The 25,948-nt window shown below is 40.3% G+C and overlaps 1 protein-coding gene across 1 annotated transcript; it reads left to right on the top strand.

Moving 5' to 3' along the window:
• The first annotated feature begins 2,636 nt into the window (after positions 1-2,636).
• LOC135481885 (homeobox protein OTX1-like) lies at positions 2,637-6,712 on the top strand. Its single transcript, XM_064761651.1, has 4 exons — positions 2,637-2,874; positions 4,114-4,256; positions 5,378-5,483; positions 6,513-6,712. Exons 1-4 carry the CDS (start codon positions 2,637-2,639, stop codon positions 6,710-6,712), a joined length of 687 nt encoding a protein of 228 aa, XP_064617721.1.
• The last annotated feature ends 19,236 nt before the right edge of the window (positions 6,713-25,948 follow it).

Raw genomic sequence — 25,948 nt, 5'->3', positions numbered from 1 at the left:
TATTTGACTTATACGACAGCAGTCTACATTATATGGTGGGAAGAAATCGCGCAGAGTCTGAGGGAAACCAACGACCATCTGCAGGCTGCAAACAGACCTCCTCACATACAACCTGAGAGGAATCGAGCATGAGCTGGACTTGAACTCACTGCAACCGCACACATTACAATAAGATACACATAGACAACCTTAAAGCGTTCAACTTATTATATGTAAAGAACTCATAGACATTTAATAATCTTGACGTTGTGTTGAATTTCAGCCTACAAGGACAACACAGGGGGTGGGAACGGTGCGTTCCATGGTATATCCCTTCCCCAGCCAGAGAGCGCGACAGAAGGCGAGCCTCACGAATGTAAGGAGCACCACCACAGTCACGAAAAAGACAAGCACCACAGCCACGAAAAGGACAAGCACCACAGTCACGAAAAGGACAAGCATCACGACTAGTTGGCCTACTGTCACGAAGAACTCAGCTTGTGAGTGTATCTGTGCAATAATGAACTCACATGCATATGAGAGTGAATTTGGTATTCTTTTTTTAGATTATCGCACTGAAAGGTACTTTCGTGAGAGGCATTCATCTCGTGCCCATGTTAATTGATTGAAGTTGATTGAAGAGTTTTTTATTAGTTGCAAACATGTAACTCCGACTCGAGTCGCACATGAGCAGGAGATACATTGTGAAGTATGATTTGTCGCAGGCTATTTTGCTCCTTCTCCGAGCGGAAGGGTCGTATATTAGTCTACAACCTTCCCTGAAAATAAATCTTTTATGTTAGCTGTACAGAAGAGTCTTGAATAAAAAAAAAAAGAGCGATAACGCGAAAATGCAAGCTTGCCTAAGGGATTTGTTTTTGCGATATGTGCTCGAATAAAGTGTACAGCTACCAGTTGTGGATTCACGCGTCGTTTTTATTTGAAGAGATTTCGCGAGAAACATACTTCTACAGCGATCACGACGCACTGGAAAGAGTTTCGCATTCTCAAAATGGAGTGTTGTCATTACATGTATAGCACATTACGTAAACCTTGACAGCATAAAGATCAACGTCACAGCCTCGAGGCAATAGCTATTAGTCACGGTACCATGCTCAAACTGACTATTCATATGTAGGGTAGGAAGATCCCAGTGAACTGGGTCAGATATTTCAGGCTATCAGACCCATACTTCTTACAGCGTATGCGCCGCTCTGTACATTCGTCTTTCAGCAACCTGCGCATGGTCGCGGGTTTGAGCTATGAGGTATTTGAAATATTCTTCAGTACAATATGAAACACCAATCAACAAAATAAATAAATAAATACATTGCGATGGTTTTTCAAAATGAGCCAGTGGACTTAATTGTACCAGGCCGGGTCATCAGTGCATAACTCAGTTACCTAAACCATTCTTCTTACTGCAGACGATCAACCCCTTACCTGTGCGGTCGCAGGATCAAATCCAGGTCTTGCTGATGGCTTTTGGTCAGGAGGTTTTGTCACGTACCTGACAAAAGATAGTGGTGCACACGAGTCACTCAGGTTTCATCCAGTTATAAACACATAAACAATAAACATCATATCAGTGATACATCTTGTGCACGGATTGAAATTTATTTATTTATTTATCTCATTGTAATTCAAGAACTTTTCACTTATGCGATTGCTTCTGGTGAAGAAACCGGAGTGTTCAGTGTAAACCACATGGGTAAATTACTGACGGACTTCCTCGCGTGTGACGAACTATGGCTTCAACGTACAGTGAAGGAAATAAACATCCCTCGTGTTACAGTAGCCTTTCTCTGATAATTGGCTTTGCATAGAACCCAGAAAGTTAAGAATGAAGAATGCATAAATTAGTCACCGGTGTTCTGTTAATTGTCTTTTCCTCTTGCTTAAATAGTGACAAAAATCCATTTTCGCTGATCATGTCCAATATTCTGTATTTACCGAGTATAGCTTAAATGAGTTCTTTTCAATAAATAACACAAGAGTGTCTGTACTAGTAATAGTGTTAAAATGATTCTAAAGTTTTAAAAAGTTGTACTGCGACACGCTTTATAAATGGTGGGAGCTGTATTACCGATTTTGAACGGTCTCACGTGCTAATATTTTGTGATTGATAATCACGTGGGCCTTTCTAAAATAACAGCAAAAATTCTATTGTATTTGTGCTGGTCGATCTTGGCCAAAATGCCCGGCAACACTTCCTCCCAAAATGAAGGTGCTCTCATGATTTCAGCTCTCACCTTTTTAACCGTTTTGCCTAGGCCCATGAAGGAGACACTCTTGCAACATGAATGGGTGACACAGCTCAATAGACAATATATTTATAAAATGTTCATCATAACTAAGACATAGCCATTGATAGCGTCTCCAGTGCTCACCCGGCCAGTGATAGATCCTTCAGTTTGTGATGGCTCCTGCAGTACTCTCTCCGACAGTAATGGCTTCAGTACTCTCTCCGACAGTGATGGCTCCTGTGGTGCTCTCTATCCGACAGTGATGGCTTCAGTACTCTCTCCGACAGTGTTGGCTCCTGTGGCGCTCTCTATTCGCCAGTAGTGGCTCCTCCAGTGCTTTCTCCACCAGTAATGGTTCTTCCAGTTTTCTCTCCGCCATTGATGGTTCCTCCAGTGCTCTCTCCGCCAGTAATGGTTCCTTACAGCTCTCACACCGACAGTGCTGGTCCCTCCATTCCTATCTCCGTTGGTTCCTGCAGTGCTCTCTCCGTTAGTGATAATTCCTGCCGTGATCTTTCCGCCAGTGACAGTTCCTCCGGTTCCCTTTCCGCCAGTGACGGTTCCTCCAGTGCTTGCTCCGCCAGTGATAGTTCCCGTAGTGCTTTCCCCGCCATTGCTATTACCTTGGCGGTCGCTCCAGTTCGTCCAGGTCAGTGTCACTACAAAATATTCACCCTTCTGCACTGACCCTATCTAGATTGCATGTGAAAGGAAAATGTGGTGGATTTACGGTATTTCCTATCAGATATTATCTTTCCTCCAGATGATAAGACCGGTACTGAAAGGTCTATAGGCTACACAACACCGACCTTTTCGAACTGAGAACCTTATTTACAAGAAACGGAAAACAAAGAAAAACCACATATTGATTATGACCATTGTTGCTTTTAACCCAAATTGAAGAAATAGATTAAAGTAGCCACCGTGTCATTCTGGTCTTCATCCAAAAGCTTTATATATGAAATGTCACCTATAACCGTTTCTAAATGACATACCAAAGACATACTAATAGTTTCATACTTTTTTTATCGCACACGATTTACAAAACATTCTGATCTGTTGGCCTGCTGTAAAGCCTATTCTAGCAGAGTGAGCCTCGGCGTAAAGCACACTCCACTTACGTCCACCCTGGTTTAAAGTATACTCTAGCTGGGCGGGTCAAAGTGTAATGTATTCTCTAGCTAGGTGGAGCATCTGTATATTTAAATGGGCCTGGTTTATTCTGTTTGGGTGGGTCGGGTGTAAGCTATCTGGGTGGGCCTTGGTGTAGAGTATTGTAGCTGGGTGGGCCCTTGTGTACCCTACTTAGGTCGACCTGATGTACTCTACTTGGGTGGGCCAGGTGTACTCTACTTGAATGGGCTCTGGTGTAAAGTACTCTAGCATGGTGGGCCCAGGTGTAAAGTACACTCTAGCAGGATGGGTTTATGTTTTATATCTGCCGTTTACAAAATAGTCCGATGAAACACTAATGCAAATTAACTGGAACAATAGGAAAGTTTAGTTAACTCTAGGCTGTTGTACTGATATTCCATGTATCCAAACCACACACAATCACACCTCCATGTACTAAATAGCGCTACCGAAAATGGTCATAATATTCTAGACGAAACCAAACTATTAATGTCAAATATCAGCACATTCATCAAGGCACACCTGACGCTCCAATTCCACACTAGCTAACAACACACATTTAAGAGATAAGTGCAGCTTCTAGACTTTTAACTGTTATTTTTAGAGGCGTTGAAACTTAAATTAGAGCACCCCCCAAAAGGCCCTGGGCAGTATAAATAAGGGCTTATCAAAAAAGGAGACTCATAGTAGTTTGCCTTTCACCACAAGTGAGGTAAAATGTTGTTGATTGCCCTTTCCTGCTTGCTTCTGGCAGCTCATGTCAGCTGCCATTCTAAGTACATGGATAGCATTCCTAATGGGCACAAAGTTCCCAACCCCAAAAGTCCGGGGTCCTATTGGGAAGCCGTGGGTCACACGACACCCGATGATGGAGACGGTTATAATTCTTTTGGGGAGGTAAGGTTTGTGAACGGAGCGCCACAAGATTGCTAATAGACTCGTTGAAAGGTTCAGAAGTTTCCAAGCAGTAACACTTGCTTGACAGGGTGCAGCTTTCTGGCTTTACAAAGTATGCTGATATACATTGAGCAAGTTTCCTCTGCCTGCATGCGTTGTTCCATATGTTATCAAATTTGGAACATTTCACCTAGCTTAAACAAAGTAAAGCTATAAGCGTCTAATTAATAAAATTGCTTAGTTTCGAGGTAAAAAATACACAGGATATGGATCTAGCCATTAGGCTGTTTAATATATTACTAATATATGCTTTCTATCAAATAGAATGACTGTCTTGTATTATTTAACGTAAGTAATCTGCGTTATGCCACCATTTATTTATTCTTTTTGGGGTTTTTGTTTGTTTGTTGAGACGTTACAATTATAGATGTTTTACTTGCATGAAGTCTGTCAGGTTTATGTGTTTAGTTGTCAGGTTTATATGTTTAGTTGTCAGGTTTATATGTTTAGTTGTCAGGTTTATGTGTTTAGTTGTCAAGTTTATATGTTTAATTGCCTGGACGCAGCAGTCTTGACACGCGAATAAGAAATAAAACTATAATACATTAGGGCAAACTTTCGGAATGTTCCTATCTAACTCAATATATTTCTAGAAACAAAAAGTTGTTAAAACTGTCCTTCACTTGCATACCATTAATAATATGAAAGTTTGAAACTATAGGATCATCGTTTTACGGCATTTGTGCCAGTAGACAGGCGCGGGGTGCTCCTGTTTCATATTTTATGAAGCTCTCTAGAGGCCACTTGACTTCCACTAATATGTCATATCACTCGTGGGGAAGTTCGTTGTTAACTTTGCAAAGGTCGGTGGTTTACCTCGGGGGCTCCGATTTCCTCCGCCCATAAAATTGGTTGATAAGAAATAAGAGAACATTTCTTGGGGTATGATGGTAAACAAGAATCACACAAATAGATAAATAAAACTATACACGATTTCTGTTGACCGGTGTATATATATTTATGAAGACTTCTGCACAGTGTTACTTTCATTTTATTTTAAAATTTAATCGTCAAAGGATTTCAAGCACACGGGTAAGCAATGGTCAACTCAACTGTGCCAGATGGACTCGGATGGTGACGGTAAAACCAACGGTGCCGAGTTGGGAGATCCAAATTGTGAATGGAGCCCTGGGTCCACCCCTGCCGGTCCGGCCACTGGACATCCAGGTACAACCACGGGGTTGATTGTATTGATATTGATAATATATTTTTCGATATCGATTATTTATATATCGATATCGACATTTCATTTATTGATTCCGATAATTCTCTAATGAATGTTAATTTGTCAACATCCCATGCAAATATGTCTGTTAAATACACGCAGAGTTAAACACCAATCAGTCAATCAATCAATCAGTAAATCAGTTCGTCAAAAACCAATAAGTTAATAATATACCTTATGATGGCATTCGTCACGGCGACATAGAGAACACTATTCTGTCGCATTCTGTGTCGCGTTTACACTGGTTGATACGCAACACACTTTCTGGCCTTCGATTAATCTTAACACTAGTGACAAGACTGTATCTACCACGACATCGAAATATTGGTTAAAATTCAATGACAGAGAAACCCGATGAAAATGCATTGACAGTGAAAACCGGTAAGAGCATCGGCTCATTTATCAAATAACGCATGTATCTCATGGAATACGAATCCAGACGTCCAACCACACATCCGTTTTACCAAACTAAACCACAATGGAAGATCCAGATCAATTGGGTGGCCAATTTTAAAAACATCGATCAACATAAACCACCAAAGAACAAGACAGTATATAGTGTTTTTTAAAAAGTAAGAAATTAGAACGGATTCATTCAAAGAGAAGAATTCAACAGATTTCCAACGGTAAGGTAAAGGCGCTTGGGATGCTATAGGCGAATAAATTATATTAGCATTCATATCACGGCAGTGCATAAGTGGTCGTTACATCAAAATATATATCTCACTTGAACCTTGATTAGAACTGTTCATATATCCAGTTTGGTGATCTTATTTATCACAATTATTACATGTAACGAGGGATAATTACTCCCCTAATATGAGCTTCGTTGGCTTCAAAATTATAACACGTGGACTGGCAAGATTATCTTACACATGAACAAACTTAAAGCGGTCGATTTACACGCTCAAAATACACACTCGAAGATGATGCAAAATTCATACTCACAATAAATGCATTGTGAATTTCAGGTTACAGGGACAGCACGGGGGGTGGGGACGGTGGATTCCACGGTATATCACTTCCCCAGCCAGAGAGCACGACAGAAAGCGAGCACCATGGTCACGAATGTAAGGAGCACCACCACAGTCACGAAAAAGACAAGCACCACAGCCACGAAAAGGACAAGCACCACAGTCACGAAAAGGACAAGCACCACTGCGAACACTAATAATCTAACTTGTGAGTGTGTTTGCACAGTAATGAACTGATTTGTACAAGGGCGTCAATTTGTGATTCTTTGTTATGATTTACCCAATGAAAATATTTCCATAAGTAAGTGGTGTTTATGCGTGTTCATTGGTTAATTGGAAGAGGATGGATTTCAATTCACCCACAAACCTGACCGACGTCGTAAAAGGGAATATTCTTGAGTTTGACGCAATCAGTTAAATATCTAAGTAAATAAAATACATCCAGGTGGATAACAACATAAATCTTTTCGTGATAACATAGTAATTTTAATAAAAATTAGGTGTTTGAAATATCTTTGACACACTCTTGGCTGCCTTGCAATTTGAGAAAGGCAACCGCCTCATACATGCATACGTCAAATGCAGATTTCACATTTTAAAGAATAGTGTAATCTTTCGTGATAAACAATTAGTTATGTTTATCATCAATGTGTTAATAATTCGTGTAAATGTCATGCCTTACTACTGATTTAAAACTTGGGCAAAACTCTACAGGTGGGAAAGTTACCGGTGCATTCAAAGCAACGAGGCGCCTTTCACCCAAACTTCTTACCATTGGTGTAAATGTGCACAACAGATGAATGTTCCCGCGTTTGAATTAACCTGTACTGTGCGTATAAATGGATCCTCCTTGTACACATCAAAAGACTCAAAACACAAATCATATAATTTAGCACTTGCAGCCTTGTAAAAGCTCTGCCATTTAGAGGGGTTTTATCGAACCCCTTCATAACACGACTTTCTGTATCCCCTTATTAGAAAACGCTACCTATCCCCTTGTGTAAGGGCGTTGCTTAACTTGTGAAACGACGTTACTTAACATCTTGTAAGACGAATTTATTCATCCTCTTGTAAGACAGTTTCACTTATTCCTTTTGGAAGACTTTTCTTATCCCCTCGTAAGGTGATTCTACTTAACCCCCTGTGAGACGACATTACTTAACCCACTGTGAGATCGCATTACTTATCCCCTTGTGAGACGACATAACATATCCCCTTGTGAGAAGACTTTATTTATCCCCTTGTGAGACGACATTACTTATCCCCTTGTGAGACGACATTACATATCCCCTTGTGAGAAGACTTTATTTATCCCCTTGTAAGACGACATTACTTATCTCCTTGTGAGACGACTGTACTTATCCCCTTGTGAGACGACATTACATATCCCCTTGTGAGAAGACTTTACTTATCCCCTTGTGAGACGACATTACTTATCTCCTTGTGAGACGACATTACTTATCCCCTTGTGAGACGACATTACATATCCCCTTGTGAGAAGACTTTACTTATCCCCTTGTGAGACGACATTACTTATCTCCTTGTGAGACGAAATTACTTATCCCCTTGTGAGAAGACTTTAATTTTCTCTGACCGGTGGCCTAATGGTCGGAACATCCGCCTTGAAGTCGGGGATCCCAGGGTTAAACTCGGATTATTCCAAAGATTTAAAAAATTATACCTGCTGCTGCCTTCCTTGGCGGTCGGCACTAAGAGGTTAAAGAAACGAAACAGCACTGGTTGACCCGGTGTCAGCATAATGCGAGTGGGTGGGTTGTCATATCTGGTGTCTTCGGCATGATACATCAGAGGCGCCAGCACTTTGGTGGCGTGTACTCGCCTGTCACAAGAAAACACAAGTATATGTACACACATTTAATAACTCATCGTCGTCATATGGCTATAAATTACGATGTTAAACCCAAAACATACACTCATATACATACACTTATGCCTATGTGAGACGATTTTACTTATGCCTTAGTGAGACGATTTTACTTATGCCTTAGTGAGACGATTTACTTATCCTCTTGTGGGACGACTAAAGTTAAACTCGTGGAATGATTGGATTGAAACCAAAGAGATGTACACCATGTAAACGAGGATTGACAATTTGTTTGGAATTCTTAACTGTAATATATGTGTTAATAATGGACAGAAAGGAACTGTAATCAATAATCAACCATTGTGAAAAAAAACAATGTTCTTTATTTTGGGAAGAACAGGCGAGTCCACCATAGCATAATGGAGTCACGTGATTCGAAAATGGCGGTTTGCGTAGTTCTGATGCTGTCCGAGTGGATGCGTCGATTATATTTGTGTTATTTGCGATGTTACAGTATTTATTATTACCGCATAATGGGGTGATATTGTAATAAAGTCACACAAGGCTTTGTATGTAAAAGGCGCATTGAAGTTTGAATTCACAGTGAACATCGATCAAGCGTCGCGCTATATGGGCGCTGAAATTACATGTGCACATAAACTGTTGTGGCGCTATACGCGCTTATACACGATATTACAATCCTTCAACTTTAGTTAAGAATTACACTTAAGTGAAAATGGTAACATGGGAAAAAATAAAACATTAGCAATGACAACTGGTAATATGGAAATAACATACATGTCAATCAGTAAAGCGTTATACTTAGACTATCCTGACGCTTAAGTTAATTCTGCACAGTCTTTGTAGAATCATTAGTGTCAGTTTAAACATAGGTAATTCTTTGTCATAATCAAATACCAAAGAACAGTTTAACATCTTCAATAATTAAAAGTCACTGAACATAGTCTTTCAAATAAGAGAGTGACTCTCTAACACGTGAATTATAACGCTTCACCCCTAGCCTCTGGAAGGTAGGTTGCACTGGTTCAGAGTTTGGTGTAGTCTCTGGAACATTATTAGTCTTCATGTGATTATCACAAAGACAACGACCAATGTTGGTGTCAATGCCTGATGCTGATGCTTCACGGCTACAGCATTGTCATCGCTGATATCAGTGCGAAGTCGAATCTGGTCCTGGTGTCGAAAACAGATTTGTCCGTCTGGCGTTAGAACATGGTAAGACAAAGGTCCTGTCCTTTTCTGCACATTTGCTGGTATCCATTTCTTCCCTCTGTTATGAGTGCTAACATAGACCCTGTCGTTTTCCAATATAGTTCGACATTTCGCATGTTGATCATGGTATGTCTTCTGCTATTTTGCTTCTCCTCCATGCGTCCTTGAATATCTGGATGCAATACGTCCAGTCTGGATTTAAGTCCACGATTCATCAACATTTCAGCAGGTGACAAGCCTGTTGTTGTCTGTGGTGTGATTCTATACTGAAAAAGTATATGATTCAGCTTGTCCTGAATGGAACCACCTTTTATCTTGGCCGTAGTCCCTTTGAAGAGCTGAACAGCTCGTTCTACTTGACCATTCGATGCCGGGTGATATGGGGGAGTCAAGATGTGGTTAATTCCATTTTGCCTTATGAATTCCTTGAATTCACCACTAGTAAGCTAGTCCCGTTATCCGATACAGTCTGATCCGGTAGAATGAATGATTATGGCTTAACATGGGTGACCATATCGTGAGTGGCAAAGCACTCTAGTAGTTTCTCAATACTGGAACTACTAATCGATCCCTAAGTTGGGAAGATTTCCAGCCACATTTTCCCATGTATGGTCCCGCATAATCGATTTCAAGTTCGTCCCGGACTTCCCCATGGATGTAACGGAGCCTCCTGTGGTGTACGCTGGTGTAGTTGACACTCTATACTGCGTACTTTGTTTTCAAGTTTATTGTCCATCTTAGGCCCCCACATATAGCTCCTTGCAAGATTTTTCATTAAATAAATCTCTTGTCGAGTTACATGAAGTTCCTGTATCACCTGTTGACGTCCCGGTGGAAGTACAATTAAACGTGCTCCCCATAGAAGACAACCGTTATGTACACAGAGTTCTGTCCGCCTTGTGAAAAAAACGGTTGAAGGTCTGCTTCCGGGCTTTTATCTGGCCAGCCCCGGATAACAAATCTTAGTACACTGTGCCTCGCTAATTCCATGACTTAATCTGTTCTGGGTTTACAGATCCAAGAATGTCCAGATGTTCCGTGAGTAAAATGTTCTTTTCTGGGAATGGTAAATTTTTACCGCCTGACGAATTAAGAAGTGGCAAACGATTTAAGCATCTGCGTTTGCATTTGACCTACCAGATTTGTAGACCAGCTCATATTCGTGGGCTGACAATGTTAACGCCCAGCGCTGAATACGTGATACTGTCATGGCTGGTATTCCCTTGGTTTATTTTAACAGTTCAAATAATGGTTTGTGCCACTCATGATGGTAAAATGTCGATCATACAGAAATTAATGAAACTTTTTCACTCCAAACACGATGGCTAAGGCCTCTTTCTCCAGCTGCGAATACCCATTTTCTTTCTGCACACTCTCCAGAGACTCCCATATTCCTAGTTGACAAAAGACATCGGACATCAGATGTTAGGGCAAATGGTAAGAAAATGGTAAGTTTTTTTCAAACCGACTGACTCCCTTTTTATCGGCATGTTCTAAATCTGGAATGTTTATTCATGTAGCCTACAATTCCTGACTTCTAAAATTTACATTTGCAGACTCTTATTCAGCTCTTGATACGTCGGCTAAACACCAGATATTAGTGTACATGATTAGAAAATACATTGTGTATTCCGTTGTTCGGATTGGTAATTCGGTGCGGTTTTTCTAATTGATCGAGCTGTGTCATGGCACATGTTGTGGCCATACCTTTAATCTGGCATGTTCATTCGTGAAGCCCAAGATTCCTGACTTTTCGAAACTTACATTTGCAGACTACATGAGTCAGGTTTTGATACTTCGGCTATGGTTGTAAGTCATGAAGCGTTCCAGGTACCTTGGTTTCGTGTACTTATGAACCTAGGCGCAGTTGTGTAAGTGAAACCTTTCGGGGTACACCGGAAAAGAGTTTTATAAAGAACATGGCACAGATTCAGTTGCGGGGGGCAACATAAAAGTAAGCCTTAGACATGGCAAAATTCGAAATCCAACCCTAGTAAGCCGTTAACATCTGAAAGATGTCACTGAGGCATCGTTTCTTGTTAATTCAGTAAAGTCGTTACATGGATGGCACTTGGTCCGGCAGGCGAGTTCCTCTCCGTTCGTCACACCGTCCTCGCCAGAGTCCATTTGACCAAGTTGTGTAGTCCAAACTCTGTGCTCGTCACCTGCAAAGTCCTGTCAAATCGACGATAAACGTATATCAGTTATATGTTTGATGAACTCCCTATCCTGCTCATCTATAGTACTGACTATCTCCATCATTTTACAGGCGCAACATCGTTGGTGAAGACAATAAAACCATTTAAACAAATAAATTTTACTGTTAGGAAACGTTAAAATTAACACATTTTATATAGCGATATAGTATATATTTTAGCACAAATGGGATTGTCATCTCATACACTTTAACACAGACTTAAAATTACATCCATTCTTCTTAAGGGATATTTAATGAGGTGCCTTCCATATCTTAAGGTAAATGTTTGATATGTATTAGAGAACCAGTGAAGACTTTGATTAGCAAAGCCATCGTACATCATGTAAGTTTCACACAGCCGTCAAATGAGATATATGACGATATCCCTATATGGAAATTTAATACCGTTTTAAGTTTTCATGTTGGTTATGCAAGCTTTTATGAAGCTATTCGAATGTCACTATTATTTGAGCTCAGTCGGGCCTTTAAGCCAGCTTAATTCACAGCCGAGAAAGCCATAAAAGAAAAGACAGCGCTGGTTCAGTTGCATATATGTAGGCCTATAGATACAGCGTTGTACACAAAATGTCAAATGCGTACTTTATTTATATTTTGCGATGTTGAATAACAGAGATATCGCATTTCAATATAAGCAAAAATGCTCAATTTTTAGCAGCCAGGCGGGAGTTATTTCTATACCTTGACAATGCGACTGTTTGACCTGTGACTTCACGCTGTCATTTTTGTCGTACACGCCGAGAATGAAGAGTTTAGTGTACCAGAGACGCGGCTTCGTGTCATCCATTAAACTTAACAGAGTTTACAAGCCTATAAGAAAAAATGCATCTGGCCTTAAGGTTTTATTTCACCTCTTGTTCATAATATAGCTAAGGTTATATTATGTTTTTTCTTTTAACCCCTCATGGTTTAAGGTCTGTAACAGCTCAATTCTGAATCCTATGATCCTGACCCACATCATTCGTCATGAAATACAGTGCTAGGTGGGAAATGTGGAGTTCAAACTTATTCACCTGGCCAAACTGGTTTGGGCTACTTCGTGCCCTACTGCCTGCCAAATCGTTCCGAGCTTGCACGGATTTGGCACGGCGAGCCCATTGGAATCCGGTCACTTTAAAACTGATGAGCGACGGTTAGGCTCAGAACGCAGGAAAATAGAGCCAACGTCTTCATGGTAAGCCTGGAGTATAAACAAGCTGTGAGATTTATAGCCTTCGTCTTTCTGGGTCAGACTTGTTCAGGCTATATCCAAACTTTGAGCCGGTTAAGGTCACAATCGTACCATCATAGTATCGGCCGGCGACGGAAGGAATGGGAATGATAATGGGAATGGGAATGACCATTTGTGCCATCGTCCCTTCGCTTCGTGCTGTCTTCCTATCGATTTGTGCCATTGTCGCATCGTCTGTGTCATTGTCCAGTTGCTTCGGGCCATCGTCCCATCCTCTGTGTCATCGCCGCGTTGCTTCGTACCATCGTCTTTGTCAGCGTCTTGTCGCTCCGTTATCATCGTCATTTTGCTTCGAACCTTCGAATTATCGTTTCGTACGATTGTGCCATCGGTCTTTTGGCAGTCAGGACGTTACTGCTGCCTTATGGAATATTATTTCTAGTTCCTGTATACTTTTGTTTCAGCACAGCATATGTACTGAAAGAAGAAGATAAAGCGCATAATGCACCCAGTCGGTCACGTTCATGAAACCGGCTTCCATAAAACTTTGATAACGAGTAATCAGATAATACGAGTACACTTTAACGCCTACACTCCTAAAATTAGAAGGAAGGGCGTGCACAGAAGTTGATGAGATTTGAAACTTGTCGCCTCCTTTCGGAACTGGACATCGCGTTTTCGTGGTTGAAACTAAGGTTGAGCTTAGTCGTCGAGCATTCATATGATAAATTCACATTTAAAGCTCGAAGTCGCTTTTAAGAATTCTGCATCAAGTTTTTAAATGAACCATTGACATTTTAAAAACGCAATTTTGGAAGCCCCACGATCCCATTTTGATTCCGTAGTTATAGTCGGCATCCAGTCTCTAGTGTTCTGTTCCGCCTTTTTAAACAGCACAGGCACCTCTGGGCTTACAGAATACTTTATTCGATCGTAAAACCTGCATGGTGAGCTTACCTTTTACAAATTCATAAGGTATATGTTGGCTGAGGTAAAATTTTTGCGGCCCATCGCCGTGCTGGAAGTTCGAATTCAAAACTTTGCGGATGTTGCGTCGACTTGCTCGATTCAAAAGTTTAAAAGATTTGATTACTGTTAAAAGATTATTTACCGATGTTGAGCTATGTCGCGCTAAGATAGACCTACATATTCTTGTTTCAACCCAGTTTTCTGTTCAGCTGACAAGAATCATCCAATGCTCACTACTAACGGACACGAACTGAAGTCAATAAACCATCTCGATTCAATGTAGAACAAACTGGTTTTTTGTTAGAACCTAAATTAACTTGTGTTTGAGGCGTGGTCATGTAACGTGGTAATGGTCATAGCCATACGACTGGGGAGGGTACTTCGAGAGTTCGTTTTTAAAGCTTGCCATACAGAGAATCTGGTGTCTAAAACGGACGAATATATCTTTTTTGATGCTGGCTTTCTCTGGGGATATGTGTGGGAAGGTCTCTCAGCAATCTGCGGATAGTCGTAGGTAAACGTTTGCTCTTAAAGTAAATCCCCAGCGCTGGGTTTTTCAAAGTGCACAAAAATGGTCTCACGTCCCTGAATCGATTCCGATCGTTCAACACGTTGAAAACGGAAAAAATAGTACAATTTGGTGATCAAACAGCTCTGCTGTGATCGAGCCGTCCTTGACCTTGTGACGTCACAGCGGTACCTTCGCTGCAAGCATCTGAGGCTTCCCAATGTGTTTAACACAGAGAACAGGTGACAATAGCTATACTTTTACAGCTAAATTCGAGATTATTCCATGCCCAGGTGAGGTTTGTGAACTGTAATTGCACAAGGCAGGATATTGTAAAGTTAAAAATCACAAAAAGCCAAACGAAAAAGGATTTTCACTCCCGGAATGCAGAAGTTCTTTAGCTACATATACTTGCTTGTTTGAAATAGAAGCCTGTGACACGAACTTTAGGGAGCCGCTAGCTTTTGCCTTTTGCCTTTCAGTTACCTTCACCCATACATTTAAACGTTTTGACATAGGTGAAAATTGTAGAGGTAATCGTTAATCGAATGAGTAAAAACTTATTGACACGAGTCTTTTGGTGGAGAAATCGAATTTCACAATAGTATGATTACAGATAATTAAATATGGTAATAATATCGTCAATCTAAAGTTCAAATAATTATGATTGGTATGCCAAACCTCCAACTCTCCACCTCCGGAAACTGATAAACTTTGCCAAACGTTTTTTATTGTTGTTAAACTCCATTCTCAAGAGTCTTCGTCTTGGTACGACAGAATGACGATCATTTTTTGTGGGAGGAGGAAACTTGAGTCTCCTGAGTAAATCCCCGAGCTCTGGCAAGTTACTGACGAACTTTCCCACGTGTGACGGACAGATATGCACACTATTTTGGTTAAGGACCAAGTGCCCAAACGACCACGAGCATCTTCGGCCCCATGTCGTATCAGAATGCTGAATATATTCCAAAAACCATTCATGAATCTGAATATACAGTAACTATGAAGTCAAAAAATATGTATGAAAAAAAGTAGTTTTAATATCAATAGACTGTAAAATAAATCTATATACACATAGATATGATGTTAACTAAGCATTGTTTGTCTTGGGTGTGGTGTCAGTCTCGCACTTGAAATGAGAGCGTTACTTGGTACTGAACAGTTTAGCAGGGGGAAAGCGATCGACATTTGTCGCTTGTCAACGGCTCACAGATTCCTAGATGAAGAAAACACAGACCGAAATATCAGATACGTGTATATTCCTATATCACTTGATATTGATAAGAACATGATCTTTCAGAGAATGACATCATGCCGTTCCTACGTTGGAAGGTCTGTCAGCATCCTGCGGATGGTCATGGGTTTGCCCTGGGTTGTGCCCGGTTTTATCGCACCATGCTGGCTGCCGTCGTATAAGTGAAATTTGCTTGAGTATGACGCCATTGATATGATCATCAGCGCTTGACCGAATCGAACTGCACTCATATCATTTAGACGCATATTTAGGTATTGTTTGTGAGAAACCACAGAAGTAGAAGATTTTTTTAGTTCTTGACTTCTTTCATAAGTTCATGACTTACCAGGATGGCTCTTAGCTGGTCCGGTAGGTGTCGCTCCTGGTTGCCAATTGCAGTGCGGGTCTCCCAGTTCCGCTCCGTTCGTCATACCGTCCCCGTCAGAGTCCATCTGACATAGCTCTGTATTCCAGTGTTTATCCCCGTGGTGTTTAAAATCCTGTCGCAAATAAACGTGAAATGCACATCAATTCGGCATCATTGCTCACATTGCACTTATCGTTTAGTATTCGCTCTAACCACAATAAGCCAATCTAAAACTTCAAGAAGCTGGATAAACCTCACTTATAGGAAACGTTACAATGCGTTTAGTATTCGCATGGTGCCTGACAGGTCTGGAGATTCATCCAGTTTGGTGTTCTTGAATATTGTCTACTTAAGGAGCCTGCATCACAGCTGTTCAGACCGAAGCTCTAGACAGGACGTTTCTTCATGACATGCAGCCCTTCCTTTTCTGGTACGTTCGAACCATCAGGAAATCAGCTAGAACTGTAATATGTTTATACATCCAAATCAATCTAACACAGTTGTTAGGAAAATTGTGATACATTTTAGGAGAAAAAAATCGATTTCTTTGTTGACTTGAGATAGGTTGGTGTTTCACCCTGCAAAGCTGATATTAAAGAACCTCTGAAGTCCGCGTGATTTAATATCGAAATTATAGCATAGAGCCTGTATATCTTAACTGATCAACAATACCCTTATTAGCAAAACGGCACTGGGAAAGAAAACGTTAGAGGTATGAACCTTTACACTACAAAAGAGCTTGCAGTTTAATTGTGTCTTAGTTGGAAAAGGTTCCTTGCTCCTAATTTATTGATGGTTCCAGGAATTCATTCACCTTGCCAAAATGGTTCTCCCCGTGATGTCCGCTGTCGGGCACACTGTGTCCCACCGCCTCCCAAACTGACCCCGATCTGCAGGGATTGGGCACTCTATGCCCATTAGGAATCCGGTCCATATACTCTCTATGAGCCAAAGTCATCCCTAGGATGCAGGAGAAGAGAAGCAAAGTCTTCATGGTAAAACTGGCGGAATTTGATCGCTGAATATATTTTGGGGGGCAATCAACTGTATTTATAAGCCTGGTCTTTGGGTCAGATTTATTTTTATCCAAGCATTGATATTAAAATTGGTGTTATCAGATAAAGTGCACTCGACGTTAACCCGTTTAAACTTTCTCCGAAATTTAGATGTTCAGGGCTCAGCTGTTCAAAAATGTATTGGCTGTTAACACCGTTATTGACTTTAATCTGAACTAAAGTCCTGTTGGTTTTGTATTAAGATTAAAGCCTGATTTAACTTTTAATACACTTTTGAAATAATACACTTTTTGTCTCGGTGTGCATATTAAACGATTACCTACCACCGTCACCGTGTACTATACTAACAATGTGATGTGGCTGTGTTAAGCTGTAGTATGGCGCCTCGTTTGCTGTTGTAAGACTTTTCTTTTGACTAGCATACTTACCAGTTATGAGTTTTCTACAGCAAAGTGGTATATGGAAGAATCCACATTCTGTGAGACCCAGTATAAGTCACCGGTAGTAGCAATACAGCATATACCTACTTAATGTGACTGGATAAGGCGGCGCAGATGTTGGGTGAAGTTTCAAGGCCAAGAATGTTACATACTAGCATAATAGCAGAATGCTATTTGTCAACTGTAGAATCACAGCTGGCACGACTCTTGTTGAAAACAACCGTTAATTCCACTTTTAAAACCCAGTTTTCGTATACTGCGAGACAAAAACATACGTATATTAAAATAAAGCTGCATGATTACATTTTTCAAAAGGGAATTAGTATTTTTGTTTTCAACAATGTCTTGAAGAATGTTACCATCATTCTAGACACACAATCAATCAAATTTCAAACTCAAAATCCAACTCCTGCTCCAATGCATATTAAATAGAAAAAATAATAAAGAAAAAATGATTATGTATGGCGACGCATGTGCATTTCAAAAATGCACCCAGTATCAAGAACAAGAAGAATGGCATCCCCAAGAACAACAACAACGCCGTAGTTGTCCTTTCCAACTAAACGTCTGTATGACTGTACTCCATTTAGTTACAAGTGTTCAGTAAATATTTCATGTGTTGACGATAAAACAACAAGCTTTGACCAAGTCGATGGTCGCAATGAAGAAGTGCTTTTAACATCTGGGTCAGCCAGGCCCCAGTCTTTCCATAAACCAATTCATTCTCGAGTACCAGGTATGACATTAAATAAGAATTAAGTAGATAAATGAATAAACTGACCCCAAAAATTTGCATTATGTAGGTCAGTTTTTCCAGCATCTCAAGGAAATCTTCACACCATATTCACACAGAGCAAGAACTCAACGGAAATGTGCGGGCGAGACAGAGCTTGAGCAACATATTCAGGGAATAGTGTGAAGTGTCACTTAAAGGGAACGTGTAACAATTTGGTCATGATTCTAAGATGGTGTTCTGTGGGTGTTCCAAGAATTAACTGCATAGTGTCTGTCTATATTTGTGGGCCATAGCCTAAGCTCATAACAAAAAGCAAAAATGAAAAAATCCTTGAATCTTAAATCGTGTGAGGCAGATGGTAGAGGCTCCTTTGGTATTTTAGTATAGGCGTTAAACTGTGATGGCATCGTACACAGGATTTCATATCTAAATTAAACTGAAAGGTAAATTTGAGGCCTCCGTGGCCTGGTGGTTAGCGTGCTAGCGCATCAGAATAACCCAGGAGCCTTCGCCAATGCGTTCATTGTGAGTTCAAGTCCAGCTCATGCTGGCTTCCTATCCGGTAATATCTGGGAAGGTCTGCCAGCAAGTTTTGGTTTCCACTAGACCCTGTCCAGTTTACTCCAACCACAATGCAGGACGACGTTGAGTAAGTGAAATATTTTTGAATAAAGCGTAAATCTCCAATCAAGTAAATCAAGTAAGTAAGGTAAACCTACAGATAAAACAGAGAGAAGACAAACTATCTCACTTTTCCTGTACTCGTATATTTAAAAAATTACAAATTAAGTACCGGTATTAAATCGTTAGATCAATTATAATAGAATCCATACGTCCACTCACTCCTACTCAGCATGGGTTATGAGAACGACAGGCACTGCTTGTAAGCGGCTCACATATTCCTGAAATGAAGACAGGGATTTATAAGGGATCATGTCCATAACATATGCAAGTACAATTAGCGCTGTATTCGTGATATCCCAAAAGTCCAATCTTGAGGTGTGCACAAGTCTTCATAGGATATAACGACCTGAGGCTCATTTCACAAAGCGTGATGGCATGGCAACCAGTACTGTAGGTATTACGTTGCCATGGTAGGTACGTGCACGCGGCGCTGCGTGCGCTTTGTGATAAGGGCCCCAGGTAGATTCTTGTAATGAGGTTACAATTTTACACTTTAAAGCATTTTCTCCAGTTCGCGGAATTCCGGATTTCTATGATAGGTGAAAGATATTATTTATGAAAATTTCAAAGTATATTTCAGACAAATATCATTAATACATGCATTGTACAAATCACAGAACTGCCATCGCAAAGAAATATCTGATGTGACGATCCGGTTACAATTCTCCGGACTCTGGTGCCAATAAGTTTAGATGTTTCTAAAACAAGTTCGTTGAAGACAGCATGCATAACGAGCTCGATATCCCCGTAAAAGTTCAGGGGGAGAAAACGTCCTTTTCGTTTTGTTTTTTCGTGTCTTTCTTTGAAATTTGTCGTCATCGCATAAGGGAAACTTCCTTGTGGGTTGCATTTAACACAAGTCAATCAAAGCCGTAAAAGTCACGAAAAGTTAATATCAACACATATTCTGCAAACGTTTTAGGACTACACACTCGGAATGTAACCAACCTGGATGGCTCTTGGCAGGTCCGGCAGGGGTCGATCCTGGACTCCATTTACAGTCTGGATCTCCCAGTTCCGCTCCGTTCGTCTGGCCGTCCCCGTCAGAGTCCATCTGACATAGCTCCGTGTTCCAATGTTTGTCCCCGCGGTGTTTAAAGTCCTGTCGGTAAATATACATGATGTAATTTGCAGAACAACTGATTAAAGGTTTGGCTGGCTCAACTCAGCGTCCTTACCTTTTTTTCTAATGAATATGAAAATTATGCAGTGATATCATTGCCCAAAGTAAGAAAATACATTATGTGTATGTTTAGATGCAAGAGAGAAAATTACCTTGAAAGACTAAGGATATTTTTAGATTTCTGAGCTTTTCTTATGCGGATTTAAGGTACAGAGTGTCAAAATGGGATGATTCTGGAAATGGCCCATTGGCATATAAGTACAGGTCCTGGCTTGTCCTATCAGCTAAAGCCCTGTTCTGGTGCTATTCTATCAGTTCTGATAAATGAAGCCGCATGATCGATTCCAATTCTCGCAAGTTCAGCTGTGGCTTTATATCAAAGTCTTTATCAGGCATCTTAGTTCCTTGTCTGTAAATCTGAGTGCCGTCGTGTCAAATCTGAGAGCCGTCGTGTCAGATCTGAGTGTTTTCGTGTCAATGCAAAAAAATCACTAATACAGGGTTAAATACAAATTTAATAAACACACGAATATATTAGCATTTCTACATTGAGAACATGCAACAACGCAAGCATCCATTTTACTACGAGTCTGAAAGGAAAGGAAGCAAACATTTATCGTCACATTAACTGTTAAAACTCACTGCCATGGGTAAAAAAAATTTTAAAAATACTTGACAGCACCTTGCCAAAATGATTTTCTCCGTGTTTGCCCGAATCAGGCTGCGTATGCCCCGATGCACCCCAATAGCTACCAGGTCGGCACGGATTGGGCACTTTATGTCCGTTGGGTAACCTATCCATATATTCCTTATGGGCTAGAGCCATGCCCAGGATCACGCTAAATAATATCAATGTCTTCATCGTTGTATGGAATGAATATGAATATCCCGAGATTTCACATGTGAGGCATAGCCAGCCCTTTTATACCCCTTTTTTCTAAATAAAATTTATATTTAGTCAAAGGTCATATGGAAGAATTCTGATAAAGAACATCTACGAAGATAGAGTATTCTTGAGACTCCTTATCGTCTCGAACTGTGCAGAAAAGTTTCTCACAGTGCAGTGCAGAAAGGTTTCCAATCACCAGTGTTACCATTTATACATGCTTTGACTTCCTTGTACTCAAGCATATCTTCACTGCGCAAGTCACAGACCTAATATGTAGACACTACGAAAATACTATGCTATACTGATTTGATATTCTTGTCATGCTGGTATCTCTGAAAACACCCAATACATTTGCAATTCTGTGGCTAGATCGGAAACTTAAAGACAGCAGTTAAGAAAGAAAACTCTTTTTTTATAAGAATTTCACTTTTTGTTATGGTTGGTTATGTGAACAGAACCAGTGACGTCTGGATTGTCACATTTTTATACCAATCAAATTATACATGTCTTTTGAACAGAGACCTCACATGTAAAATGATGTTTAACAAGTATGATGTCATGCAAGGCAAATGCATCTTCTCCTCGAAAACAACTTTACAGAGGTAACATTATGGATCAGTAAAAAGGTTTCAACCGCATTTTCTTTGCCAAAATATAACCGTCCAACCCTTCGATGTGCAGAACATCCCGCCAGTGGCTAACGGTGGCCTGTAAGTGACATGTCCAAAAGAATTTTTTGGTTTTTGACGGGCGGCTTTATAAATGGAAGCCACTACAAGATTACCATTTATCATTAACCACCTTTCGTCCATTTATCGTAATGTGCTAAGCCACAGAGAGTGTGAATAAAAGTATCTATGTTTCATACTTCGTTTACTTTCTTAGTTCCTTGGTGGTTTGTGTTGAACGTTGTTCTGGGAACTGACTTTGTGATTGTTGACCTGGGCCAAATTTAGCTACAGTCCTACGACTTAAGTAAAAAAACAATTACTACAATTAAAATGTTTTACTGTACTAAGTTAAAAATTTGTACACTGATTTTTAACTGTAGAACTGTGTACCGACCACAATTTGAGTTCTTTCCTGTTAATCCAGAGTTTATTTGCAATTTATGATTTAAGTCTTGATGAATACGGGCCCTGGAACGTGCATTTTGATGGAAGGTTGGTATACGAATACTTGCTTTGACGACTAGACGTCTGGTCTAAGTTTTCAAACTTGTGATTGGGAGGCCATTATTTCATGTTTCTATTTATTTATTTACTTGATTGGTGCTTTACGTCGTACTCAAGGATATTTCACTTATACGACGGCGGCAGCTGCATGTCGAGGTAGCTGCAATCACGCTGCATGGGCTGAATATTGGTTATCACTCATAACAGGTTTTTTTATTATTTTATTTATTTATTTATCTGATTTGTGTTTTACGGTGTACTCAAGAATATTTCACTTATACGACGGCAGCCAGCATTATGGTGGGTGGAAACCGGGCAGAGCCCGGGGGATACCCACGACCATCCGCAGGTTGCTGGAAGACCTTCCCACATACGGCCGGAGGGGAAACCAGCATGAGCTGGACTTGAACTCACAGCGACCGCATTGGTGAGAGACTCCTGGGTCATTACGCTGCGCTAGCGCGCTAACCAACTGAGCCACGGAGGCCCATTGATTATTTCATATTCTATACTCATGCTTTGTTTTTAACTTTTACGAAGGCGTTCATTTTTATGGGTGCGGGAAACCAGAGTACCCTGCATAAACCACCGACCTTTACGGTGTCGGCGAGTTACTGATAAACTTTTTCATCTATGATGTACAGATATGCTCAGCATATTTGTGATAGACTGTGCACACACTCACGTATGGCCTCACCAAGGTCTCACAAACACACACACTGGCGTTCCCACCAAGGTCTCACAAACACACACAAGGCCGTTCCCATAAAGGCCTCACAAACACTCACACACGGGCGTTCTCATCAAGGCCTCACAAACACTCACACACTGGCGATTTCACCAAGGTCTCACAAATACTCACACACTGGCGTTCTCACCAAGGCTTCACAAATACTCACACAATGGAGTTTCCACCACGGCCTCACAAACACTAATACATGGGCGTTCCCAGGTCTCACAAACAGTAACACACGGGCGTTCTCACCAAGGCCTCACAAACACTCACACACTGGCGTTCTGACGGCACAGCCACACACGTTCTCACCTAGGCCTCACAAACAGTGAGAATGGGCAAATGCATCTTTAAAAAGTTTAAAACGTTCATAATGATTTACACTTACTGACACATTTTATACCACAAAAACAAAACAAAAAAGAATCGAATGTGAGACACTTCACCTTGCCAAACTGATTTTCTCCGTGTTTGCCCGATTCATCTGTATGTCCAGACGCTCCATAATAGCTACCAGGTTTGCACGGATTGGGCACTGTGTGCCCATTAGGTAACCGAGACATATACTCTTTATGGGCGAGAGTCATGCCCACGATTAAGCTTAATAACACAAATGATTTCATCGTTGTAGACTAAATGTGAATATCCAGAGCTCTGACAAGATTGGTAGCTGGCTCTTTTATACCTCCTATTTTATTAAATTTTTGATCTTTATGCACTTGTTTCCTTTATCTCTATGTATCCATATATATATATTGTTGCGTCACACATGACGAAATTACCATACCCAGAAATACAGCGTTCTTGTGATCCTTATAGTTCGTCAGCCCTCGCAGTGTAGAAAGGTTTCCGATTACAACCGTTTTCATAGATGTATGCTTTGACATCCTTGTACTCAGAAATGCCTGCAGTGCACAAGTCACAGTACCTTCTACAGCAAACAACGTATACCTCGATAATACAATGTTACTTATTTGGTTTTCTTTTCAAAAACATAACTTGCAGGGATACATGATATCAAAGTATATCTGAGGTCTGTACCGACAGGGAATTTTGGAAATCCACGTATTAATCACGCAGAAAGTGAACGTACGTGACATTTTCTTGCAATGAAATTTTATGATTTCTTCCTTTAACTTCCAGTTTGACCATGCATGGTGTTGATGTAGATCATTAACATGGTTTATGCACTGTAGTGTAGGGCTTTTTGTATGTGTCTTCAAGCAACCTCAAATGTGTTGGTTTTGCTTAATGTTTGGGCCATGAGTCAAAGATCCACTTAAATAGAGACTCCTATGGCGTATATGTTTAGTATTGTCTTTCGTCCGACTTTATATCATCAGCTAGGCAATATTGTACCACTGATTAGTAACTACAGATCGGCTGTGCAATATTGTACCACTGATTAGTAACTACAGATTGGCTGTGCAATATTGTACCACTGATTAGTAACTACAGATCGGCTGTGCAATATTTTACCACTGATTAGTAACTACAGATCGGCTGTACAATATTGTACCACCGATTAGTAACTACAGATCGGCTGTACAATATTGTACCACTGATTAGTAACTACAGATCGGCTGTGCAATATTGGTAAAGTGTGTGCACTAATGTGAATGTATGACTACTGCGTGTTTAGTAGGTACATACTACTGCATGTTTAGTAGGTACATACTAATGCATGTTTATTGTGATTTATATTTTGAAACACGCATTTACCATAAAGATTACGATACTGTACTAAAAGGTTAATTCTTGGTATGTGGGCGTCCAGTGAAAACAGTACATTATCAGATGTCTAGGGTTAGATACGTGTATATGAACCAGACCGCCTCCAGTTGTGCACGTGATGTTCACATGTTCTTCCTACATGGATATTTCATGATGGAGCGGCATTAAGGGCTAGGTATTAACGTTAGAAGATTTAGTGTGGTTTTCATTGTCCGGAAACATTCTGTTCTTGGGAAAATGTTTCCTGTTTTAAACGACGAACAAAAATACTTTTATCTTGAAAGAATTGATAGTAGACTTATTCACCAAAAAAACTATGCTTGACATATTGTCATTCTTCTTTCCACGTATGTCTTATTTTAAAAACATTGATCATTGGTTGTCCACTATGTCTGTTAACCTTTGAAACTCTTCAGAGACTTATTCACACATATGTACTCAACAGCTCCATTAAAACGTTCCCTCAGAGAAAGTACTGGGGAAGTTACACATTCTGACAAATATTAACTGATTTACTTTTCCACAGAATACAAACAATAATGATCTCCAGTCTGCTTTAAAGTTATCAAAAGCAACTTAATTGAATTTTGGAACAGCTGGTTTGTTGCGTGAGTGTTGACTTTATTTGTCTAATTTTTACTTATTTTAGGAGTTTCCGGCGAGAGGCCTTGTTTCTGGACATCATAGATTACAAGCCAGATGTTCATTTCTCCTGCCCTGATCAAACTTTGACCATGATAAGCTCATACTAAAACCATATATGACTCTAAACTTTTTGCACCTAGCCTGTATTATACTATTTACAGAAATTACGTGAGAAGCGATAGGAAAACATGGAATCTTGGATCAACTTTTTGCACTTAATCTGTAATATACTATGAATAGAAATTTCCTGAGAAGCGATAAGAAAACATGGAATCTTGGATCACCTTTTTGAACTGTCCTGCTAATAAGAACGTTTTGGCTTAGATTTTGTGTACTAGGCGATGTTGTTTTTTTTATATAAATTTAAATATTCATTTATTTATTTAATTGTTTGTAATGTCACACTCGAGAAGTTTTCACTTACACACTGTCGCTCAGTTTTATAGAGGATGGAAATTCGAGTGGACTATACAACCAACTGACCTTTAGCGATTTACTGACGAACTTTCTCACGAGCAGATATGCACACCATATACTGGTGGATGAACATTCATGTTCACGCACCGATGAACAACGCAACGGTTCTCCTGGCAGTTAACACTGGTACTTATAAAAGTTCTGTATCCATCAATCTGGACCAATGTTGTTATTGTCACATGTCAATAATTCTATAAGTTGCCTTGAACAGAAATCCCAGTAATACGTCATCGCCTCACAGAGTGATCACGTGAGATGA

The sequence above is a fragment of the Liolophura sinensis genome, chromosome 1, assembly GCF_032854445.1.
Source record: "Liolophura sinensis isolate JHLJ2023 chromosome 1, CUHK_Ljap_v2, whole genome shotgun sequence".
Taxonomy (NCBI): domain Eukaryota; kingdom Metazoa; phylum Mollusca; class Polyplacophora; order Chitonida; family Chitonidae; genus Liolophura; species Liolophura sinensis.
The sequence above is the reverse complement of the archived record's forward strand: the minus strand, read 5'-3'. Positions and strand labels throughout refer to the sequence as shown.